Genomic DNA, 10,357 nt, shown 5'->3' with positions numbered 1-10,357 from the left:
TTTAATCTTGGAAAGGTCAGTAGTTTATTTTTTTATTTTATACTTTTTCAAAAGCACTCAAACATAACATGTCAATTTAAGTACATATTAAAACAACTATCACTGCAATACTTTAATAATGCTGGCTCTCCTTGTATTCAATACAGCAACCCCCATGAGTCTCTCTTCAAAATAACAACGCCCCATGTGCCTGTATTTAATACAGTAATGCACCGTGAGACTGTATAAATCTGTATTATCAATAAACAACACTCTCGATGAAATCTTCGAGGAATTGAACCCTTGCCCGCTGTTGGGTGATGAGTCAGACTCAATTTATCCACGAGAACACGTGTATTTTCCTCAACAGTAATCTTGCTAAAGCCGTATATTTGTCACAGCAAATTTGCCACAGCAGGTAGAAGAGCTACAGAGGGGACCTGAGGCTAGCCATGGCGGTGTACTTTGGGGTGGTGTTGAAGGTGGGGTTGTCGATGCGGGCGGGTTCCTCCTCCACAACAGTGAAGGAGAAGCGGTGCAAGAGGCAGGAGAAGAAGATGAAGAGCTCCATCCGGGCCAGAGGTTCTCCTGTGCACAGTCGCTTTCCTGCGGAGGAACGTGACGATGTGCTCAAGGGTACACGAAGTACAACAGAACGGAATCTTAAATGGTATATAGGACGGTAAGGAAGGGAAATTCTTCTTCAATTCACTTTTTACAGAAAGCATGTTATTTCCGTATCGTAAATTCATCCATTATAGAGGCATGGTTGCAATAGCCTCTGAACTCATCTGCACAACAAAGCGGTTCCAACAAAATTAAACTTACCTATGCCAAAGGGAATGAAGGCCTCGTTCTTGACGAACTTGCCACTGTCGTCGAGGAAGTTCCCAGGGTCAAACGCATTTGGGTTTTTCCACAGCTGAGGATCCGACATGGCATCGTCAGCGTTAGCCAAGAGCACCGTCCCTGCAGGAGTAAGTAATAGTTCTCTAATGGGATTGTTATTTACAGTGACAAGCAACAGACCAATGAAGAACTAGCGAAATAACTTTTTAAGTGAAACGCTCAGTAATCAAGATACCAGTAAGTACCGTACCTGAGAGTATCCATCATCATGGCTATCAATAACTCCAACACCGTCTTAGGCTACACCAACAGACTACTCTTCTCCACCCAGTACGTCTCTGATAAAGCAGTAATAGCCAAAAGCGCCCCGACAATGCTCTACCGACTGAGACAAGCTTTAGCCCATGTCAAACTTCACCTGCACAAAATGATTATTAGACCAGTACAATACCCATGAACCCCCCACCCCCCCCCCTTGGACCTGACCTCAAGTAACAACAAGGGAAGAGAACTATCAGGAGAAAGTGTCACGCCATTACGACTATATAGCACTGGGAACAAACTCCAACAAACTGAAGATCTGAAAGTCCAAAACAAGGCTCTCCACGTTTTTGCAAACATCTTCCTAAATGACAGTAAGAACAGACCATTTTCACAGGTCTTAGAGGATGATGCCTATGAACATGAGTTACCTCCCGAGAGAAATATTCTAGAGTTTGAAACACCTTAATATCCCAGGTCGGGAAGACTCCCCCTCCCCATCCATGGTAATCACCAACACAACAAATGAATGTGAAATTCAGAAACCTCCTCCACACAGAATCAGCAGGACCAGCCTCCAGCTTAAAATCATAAGACATATTCATAGCCCCGACTTCCCAAGATCCCAGAGGAGTGGGCCTTCCCAGACCCAATCAACACTTGATGGAAAAAAATACAATTTGTTTATTAATATAAAAATAAAATACAAAATACAAACCAAACGAAACAATACAAATAATAATAAAAACAATTGTTAGAAAGCAGTGCAGGAAGCTTGATGTTGCGAAGAACTACATCATAAGGCCACATCCACAGGTCCAAACCCAGTACATCAACAACGGCACACAATTGGCACCATTCCCAAACCAGCCAGGCCCATGTACTAATTAAGTACACAAAAACACTAACCAATTACTTTTTAAACCAGTTTGTTTTAATCAATTTAACTTTGTTCTAACTAATTACACCACACACCACTACCAAGACACTACAAATTCAAATTCAGGCCAATAAACATTTATCCACCTTTTGCTCTATCCTCATCCTATATTTACTGTATTTCGTGTCCCCATCCATCACCCCTCCCCATTGAAACCCCTTCCATGAAACGAAACGACCAAGTTACCTTTGGGAATGTGGTAGCCAGCAAGCGTGCAGTCCTCCAGAGCAGCGTGAGGCAGAGAGAAGATCACCAGGTTGAAGGTCCTCTGTATCTCATGAATGGTGGCCTGGGTGTAGGGCAGCCTGCAACAAGGAGTTGGAAATATCAGGAATCGGAGGGACAAAAGGTGATTAAGTTGTGGAAAGAGAAGATGAACAAGCAAACCAGATTTATTTGTATTTCAGAGTCAAAGTAAGGGTTGACAGCTTGAAAGCAATTATCATATGAAAGCTTTAAGCATGAATGAATTTAGAACTTTGTGAAAATTTCTACTGACAATTCCGATAACACAAAACCAACTGAAAATGATTGTTTGACAGCCCAGAGTTTATTATTAAGTACATCTTACCTATTTTTCTATCACTCACTAATATATATGAGACTGAGTGGAGCAGTATTGTGTGAAAGAAAAAGATTTCGCGAGCAAGGGGCACGTCTAAATGACAAATTTTGCTATCTACCAGATATTTAGCGTGAGTACCAAGATAACTGAGTACCTGCGAGCCTCCCCGTGACTGCTTTTACTAAAAATAAGATACAGCTAACATTGGATTACTGCAGCAAAAGGATTGATGATGGGGTTATAAGATTTGAAGACCAGTAAGGCGCTTGTGGAGTTTACAACAATGACGAACGATGTTTGCTGTATTAATAACCCAAACTAGCGGTCTATTACTTACTTGTCCATATCGGAGAAGCTTGGTAGTCTATCGTTACCCACAACCGAGTCCAGCTCCTGCTGAACTCGCTGCTGGATGGCCGGGTGCTTGGCTACCAGGTAGATTCCCATCGTCAGGGTGCTGGAGGTGGTCTCCATCCCAGCCACGAACATCTCCGTCACCACCGCCGCCATCTGGTCCACTGTTACCAACATTAAGGTAATGTCAGCAAAAGTCTGATCATATTTCTCATAAATGTTAAACAATTTTATAGAATGTAATGTTTACACTGAAACATTTCATTAGCAAAATAAGACTATAGTTTACATAGAATTGTACTGGTGTTCCGAGAAACTGTTCTAGTTTAATGAGTAAACTGTTTACATATGAATATGACTTAATCATTTTTATCCAAACCCTCAATTGAACCTGTACGTCAGGGTGAGAAGTTGGTACTCTATTAGTGAATACTGTAGGACGACTGTATTGTTGTGTAAAAAATCTCATATCTCTATATATTAATGCATATAGCATTATCTTGATAACTCTTGATGCAATTCTTGGTCACCCAAATTTGTTTACAGCCTAATGGTCCCGGGTTTGACCCCCGGGCGGGTTGGAGATGATTGGAACCGATTCCTTACACCTAATGCCATTATTCACCTATTAATATATATGTATCATGAAGTTGGGCAACTCTTGTGGGTTCCAGCCAGGAAAATATTAGTCATTGGGTCTGATGAGACCATAATGTCTTACAGCCTTCTTGTCCCCATTAATGAGAAACTTCACAAAATCTGACTGTTGTCATCAGGAAGCTCCTTGCTTGCTCCTCTTCTGTCAGTCATCACCTGTGATATAAAATAGTCTCTATATCACACTATTTTGTATTTTATGAGTGATATATATATTTGTTCCCCGTGTCAGTGTTCAGAGAGATGTCCTTACTGTTGAAGTGTGACTGTTCGTCGCCACGATTCTTGATTTCTTGGAGATAAACAGACGTCAATGAATTGCCGGAGATTAAGTCTTTATCAGCCATAAAATCTCGCAATTCGTCCTGAAAAGATGAAAGTTAATTACATTATAACCGTTACAGATAATAATAATAATCTATTTAAATAAAAATGTAAATGTTCGTTTGTTCAAAATCACTAATCTCCGAAAGTTCTTCGCCGATTGCTTTGAAATTTTGACACAACGTTCCCTTCACATACGAGCGTGTTTTTGCATACTTACTATAATAGATGTCACGTCTGTGACAGGTAAAGACATGTTTTTTTAAACTGTGTTTTCATGTGTTTTTTTATCCGAAGGAAATCTCCGAAACTTCTTTACCGATTGCTTTGAAAGTTTACACAACGTTTCATTCGAATGTGCGCGTGATTTTATATATCTACTATATACATACCACACCTGTGACAGGTAAAAATATGCTTTATTGAAAAACAGCGCTAACTTTTGGACGTAAGAGCAACACACGCTGTAATCTCTGAAAGTTCCTCGCCGATTACTTTGAAATTTTGACACAACGTTCCATTCGAATACGCGCGTGTTTTTATATGCCTACTATATAGATGCCACACCTGTGACAGGTAAAAACATGTTTTTTTTTTAAACAGCGCCATCTGTTGCACGTAATAGCAACACACGCTCTACTAAATATCTTATGATTCCATTTCAATATTTCTGATTGCATTGATAAATTGAATTTTCATAGATTTCAATTTATTTTCATTTTGATTTAATTATTTTGTGTGACATTGTGTTGTAATTGAGCTGTGTTGTTTACCATACCATTCATTTCGTGAGTATAGTTTATTCTTTTTATTTTTTCATTTTTTTTCATTTCATTTTTTTAACTGTTATTATTTTTCAGTGATGGGAACATCAGATCATTTGATGTTCCCATTTTTCAGTGATGGGAACATCAGATCATTTGATGTTCCCATTTTTCAGTGATGGGAACATCAGATCATTTGATGTTCCCATTTTTCTGATGGGAACACCAGATCATTTGGGAACGCATCGGACGAGTGAGTGGGGAATGGTGGGGAGGACGAGGGGATAGGGGTGGGGGGATGGGGGAGGGGGAAATGGAGGGGAGGACGAGAGGACGGGGAAGTGGGGGTTGGTGGGGAGGACGAGTGGAAGGGGTAGCGGAGAATGGTGGGGAGGACAAGGATACAGGGGAGTGGGGAATAATGGGGAGGACGAGGGGATGGGGAATGGGGGAATAATGGGGAGGCGAGGGGATGGTGGGGAGGAGGAGGGGGGGGATTTGGTAAGGAGAACGAGGGACGGGGAAATGGTTGGGAGGACGAGTGGAAGGGGGAAGTTTGGAATGGTGGGGAGGACAGGGGGGGACAGGAGAGGATTACTGTGGCTCAGCAACGCGTGGCCGGATACAGCTAGTAGTATTTAATAATAATGTTAGCTTTATTACTAACAACATTACGTGGCTAAAGTCATACTTTAGCCACGTTATTGTGACTCATCGCCTGCATAATAATAATAATAATAATTACTCACACTGAAATTCTACGGCCAAGATCACCAGATATAACTTAAAGAGATAACCACCAGGAGAAAGTGATAGCCTTCCAATCACCACATGACAACTCCTATCATAAAATTATCAACTGGCTAACTGTTCAAAATCAAGATGTAATCGCAAACTACTTTACATAAGCAGAAAGCAGAGCCTGTCACACTATCAGTCTCTTCAACATTGTAGATACCGAGGATACTAAGGTCACACTGAAATAGCATGCCACTTCAGAAAGGAGAGATAAGCTAAACTCAGCAGAAATTTCAGAAGCTAGCAATGTCCTGTTTCTCCAGATTTCTAGTCCTCATAAGGATATTTGTATTACGTTCAGAACACATGGTACGTTCCTCTACAATGCAGGACGTTCCAAACGTGTAATGTAAATCGTACAGTGGGCGAGCACACACTTATACCAGTCTCTACATAGGATAAGTCAATATGACGAGACTACATTTGGAGACAATTTGTCAAGCAAAACATACAATCACTTCAATAATTTGACCCCTTTCGTGAATTATTGACCAACAACAAAAATGTATTCAATAAATTTCAGGAAGCTTGCAATAACCAAAGAACATAACTAAAGCGTGACATGGAGATTCACATCTTACCCTCATAAACTTAATGATATCCTTGATTGAGGTAAGATTCTCCCTCAGAATAGGAATATACATGATAGCCCATGTCATCCCAGGGATAAAGATGAGGGGATCAAGCAAGTTGAAGTCGACTGGCTGGAAGAAGGTCTTGAGGAGCTTTTCTAACTTGGCGTCGTCGTAGGAGAACCTCTTCCCCATCATCATCCCCCACAACACGTTCACCACAGACCGGTTGAAGAATTTCTGCAACAAGGCGGTGGGTTAGTGAAGTGTGTGCAGGCTTTGTTGTGGGTTGTGAGATACTTGGTGGTTTCCTGTCTCTAATATAGCATGATATACTGTTCTCGGGGACAGGAAGCCCGTTTAGCTTATCGAGGATACTCTTGAGTCAAAGGTGACGGTGCCCTTGCGTTCATCCGTCCAGTGCAAGCCTTAACGTGCTTACTTTAACGTTACTGAGCATGTAAAGTGAGCATCATTCCCTGCACGAGGCGAATGATCATCTTTTTTTTTCAAACACTTAATCCCTTTCGCGATCATCATCACCAACACCTTCACTTTCTTACGTTCATGTGGAGGGGTTTTCCTTTCTGCTGCTGGATGTGATTCATCAGCTCCGACACCTCGTCCACCATCATGGGCTCGTAGCTAGTTTTGCCAAAGCCGAGGTCCCTCAGGTGCCGCAGGACGAACCGTCGCTGTTCCTGCCATCGCTCGCCACTCGACCCTATGATCCCTGAAACAGTAGCAGCATTTATTTAGTGTGGATCATTATGTACCCCATACCCATTCCGTGGGCGGGAGTGGAAAGGGTTACAGAGGCACACGATAGGTTCTGAAACTGAGCCACACAGTTCATTTAGCTACTGCAAGTAACACAATTGTGAAGTGGTTTAAAAAGTAGCGAGCCTATGGTCCCTGAAATAGCAGCAACATGTAAGAGAATTTTAAGTATTGTAAGTGGAATGCTGAAAGGTATTAAAGAGATTGTATGGAATACTACACATTGACGACTGAGACCCAGAGCCCAAGGTACGTTAGACCAAAAACCGCAGAATGTGTGAGACCATAGACCGCAAGGTGTATGGTCTCTCGCGCTATTCTCGGTCCTCTTAGCCCAAGAAGGCGCTTTGTTGCATATTTATGGATCAGTTCATATTTTGTTTTGTGCTTCTTCAGGCAAGGGTTCCTGCCTGGACAGTATATTCAATAATGGTGTTCACAGAGGATTTATACAGTGCTCGTTAGGAATCTTTGTCCAAGTTCCTAGCGGATAACGGGACGTTTACACCTCTCTTTCACCCATTTAAGTACGCTTCCAGATATACAAGCCTGTTTTTCTAGTCTGCTCAGGAGTCGCTTAACAGGAACAGTGTCAAAAGCTTCTAGTAATACAGGAAAATGCAGTCTATCCAGCCCTCTCTCTCTCTCCAGTTTGATTGATGTCATCTTGTCAAAGAACTCAAATAAGTTGGTCAAGCAGGATATTAATTTGCTGAATCTATGTTCATGCTTGGAAATACAATTTATATGCATGTGAGTGTGCTAGTGTGTGTGTGTGTGTGTATGTGTGTGTGTGTGTGTGTGTGTGTGTGTGTGTGTGTGTGTGTGTGTGTGTGTGTGTGTGTGTGTGTGTGTGTGTGTGTGTGTGTGTGTGTGTGTGTGTGTGTGTGTGTGTGTGTGTGTGTGTGTGTGCATATATTACTGACCTACATAGAGGTCACGTCCTTCGGTTAAGAGGTAGTTCCTGGTGGTAGTGATGACCATGTCTGGTCGTCCGGTGGAGTGCTTGTGGGAGAAGACTTCCTTCAATGTTGACATCCCGCTCACCAGCACAAACCTGATGGAGGAAACTGATTAATATATCTCTCTCTCTCTCTCTCTCTCTCTCTCTCTCTCTCTCTCTCTCTCTCTCTCTCTCTCTCTCTCTCTCTCTCTCTCTCTCTCTCTCTCTCTCTCTCTCTCTCTCTCTCTCTCTCTCTCTCTCTCTCCCCTCTCTCTCTCTCTCTCTCTCTCTCTCTCTCTCTCTCTCTCTCTCTCTCTCTCTCTCTCTCTCTCTCTCTCTCTCTCTCTCTCTCTCTCTCTTCTCCTTAAAATTTCACTCACTCCCTATCTACCATTTTATCTATATCGGTTGTTTTGCCTTCCTTATCAAAGTAGGCGGGTGATAAAGACAGACTGGTATATAAAGAGATAAGCCGCACTTGGCTCGTGGAGCCTCATACCTGGTGCCAAAGACTGCCAAAGCTTGCCATGTTGCCATATTTCTTCTTCAGGTTCTGTAGTGTCTGCCTAGTTGGTCCTCCGCGCATGTGCAGGAGTGAACCCACCAATGGCCACATTGGCAACCCTGGTAAACGAGCAGATGCTTATGTATGACATAATTCTGTGTTTGAGTGCATTTGGGTACATATACAAAGCTGCTTGATTACAAGATTGAACGTATCTTATGGTTTCTGTGGTCCTGTATGCGCTTGTGCTTGTATGTGAGTTACTGTGTCTTTGAGTGTATGTGCACCTGTGTCTGTGAATCCATTTTATGTGTGCATATGCATCTATATATTTAAATATATGTGTCTGTTTCTGTGTACATGTGTGTTTGTATGTGGTTCTTTGTTATAAAACCACAAATATGTGGGTTCCAACCTGTTGGGGGACCGGTAGCTTATTTGGTTTATCGAGGACTCTCCTCCTTCCCCCAGAACCCATGATGATTCTGCCAGCATGGTCACCTAACCGGTTCTAAAAGGGTTTTATCCGTTTATTGATATATTAAATTATTTGTATTCTTTTACCTGTTAATATCCATATTTTCATCAGTGAATCATCAATAAATCTGTCTCTTGTTTCATCTTCCTTTATACCCATCGATGTATCCGGCTAAGAGACTGTCTGCTTAGCAAACTATGACTTATTTATCGTTTAATATATGTTTTCTCTAACCCTGTCCATGGAGGACAGGAGAAAATGTATATATGCTGGTTAGCATTGTAAATGTGTGGCCACGTCTGTGGTAGAAAATAATAAAAAAAATATATATGTTTGATTAGAGTGTATGGTTATTTACCTCTTTGCCTACCTATCTGTATTAACATTATATGGGCCTTTCTTTCTAACAATTTTAATCTTTCTAACAATTCTTCCATCTAGGTATTTCTTTTTCTGTTTACATTTTACCAACCTTACCTGGAGGGAAATTTTGGGGTCGCCTTCCCGAAGAGAAGAAAAGAAGGAGGAAGAGGACGACCAGGAGGATAGACCCTCCACACCCCAGCGTCTCCCCGACCCACTCCAGCACCATGTCTGGCGAGAGGAAAGTAAAACGGTAATTTGGTACAGTGAAACCAGTGCTAACGGCAAGTGTTGATCAATTTTTGAAGCGGATTCTTAAAAAGAAATTATTTACAAAATATTTTCATGTTTAAACACCACGATCGATGGAACATGCATTTCCTTTTAAAATGTCGAAAACTACCATGAATACGACTGTTGAGGCTGAATTGAACAAGTATAAGTCTTTATCCTTTGTTCTAATAACATGGTGCATGTTATTAGAACAAAGGATAAACAAAACCTAACAGTTTAGGTTTTGCCTAACAAAACTTCAGTTTAAAATCTACTTAGAAAAATCTTCAGGAACAATAGGGACCTTGAAACTGAAATTGAATTCAATTTCACTTTCAGTTCGATGGAAAACATCCTCAGGCATTATGTGGCCTTTGATAAAGTGACTTTTGTGACTTTGATAATAGTCACAGCAGAGACAGACAAGAGTCATCACACTCACCGGCTGGTGTTGTCTGCTCGGTAGGTAACTGCTGAAGACGGTAGGCAGCAGACGTGAGCTTTCAGCTACAGACGACAGCTTGGTACCTGCTTGAGGGAGTGTATTCGGTGCTGTAGGGAGGTGCAGAAAAACCTCTCTGTCAATCTGTCTGTTCGTTTGTTTCTCTAAATTGTCTAAGCTAGGTATGTGGGGAAGGGGGCTACTTATCTTGAGTTCTGGGTAATTACTGGAAGGAAGTTGAGAGAACTGCCGTACCGCCTTAGGTCTGCATGACAACTGAACGTGTTGGCAACAAATATTGAAGGTTATGAGGGTTAATGTTGATAATCATCCCCCCCCCCCCTTCCCTATCTTCCTCTCTCTCTCTCTCTCTCTCTCTCTCTCTCTCTCTCTCTCTCTCTCTCTCTCTCTCTCTCTCTCTCTCTCTCTCTCTCTCTCTCTCTCTCTCTCTCTCTCTCTCTCTCTCTCTCTCTCTCTCTCTCTCTCTCTCTCTCTCTCTCTCTCTCTCTC

At 41.9% G+C, this 10,357-nt stretch overlaps 1 protein-coding gene across 2 annotated transcripts; it reads right to left on the bottom strand.

The window, feature by feature from the left end:
• Window positions 1–99: 99 nt before the first annotated feature.
• On the bottom strand, window positions 100–10,138 carry LOC123756550 (cytochrome P450 2D15). Of its 2 annotated transcripts, XM_069331220.1 has the most exons (11): window positions 9,848–10,138; window positions 9,247–9,363; window positions 8,300–8,410; window positions 7,770–7,913; window positions 6,627–6,796; window positions 6,073–6,303; window positions 3,859–3,970; window positions 2,932–3,112; window positions 2,216–2,334; window positions 808–948; window positions 100–585 (listed from the first exon to the last, which is right to left on the bottom strand). In XM_069331220.1, the coding sequence occupies exons 2-11, from the start codon at window positions 9,359–9,361 to the stop codon at window positions 407–409; spliced, it is 1,503 nt and encodes a 500-aa protein (XP_069187321.1). In that variant the 5' UTR covers window positions 9,362–9,363; window positions 9,848–10,138; the 3' UTR covers window positions 100–406. The 2 variants fall into 2 exon arrangements, with proteins under 2 accessions (XP_069187321.1, XP_045595755.2); XM_045739799.2 differs by lacking the exon at window positions 9,848–10,138 and having other exon boundaries at window positions 7,770–7,900; window positions 8,286–8,410.
• Between the last annotated feature and the right edge of the window lie 219 nt (window positions 10,139–10,357).

Source organism: Procambarus clarkii, chromosome 25 (assembly GCF_040958095.1).
Source record: "Procambarus clarkii isolate CNS0578487 chromosome 25, FALCON_Pclarkii_2.0, whole genome shotgun sequence".
Lineage (NCBI taxonomy): Eukaryota > Metazoa > Arthropoda > Malacostraca > Decapoda > Cambaridae > Procambarus > Procambarus clarkii.
This window is presented reverse-complemented; position numbering and strand designations above follow the sequence as displayed.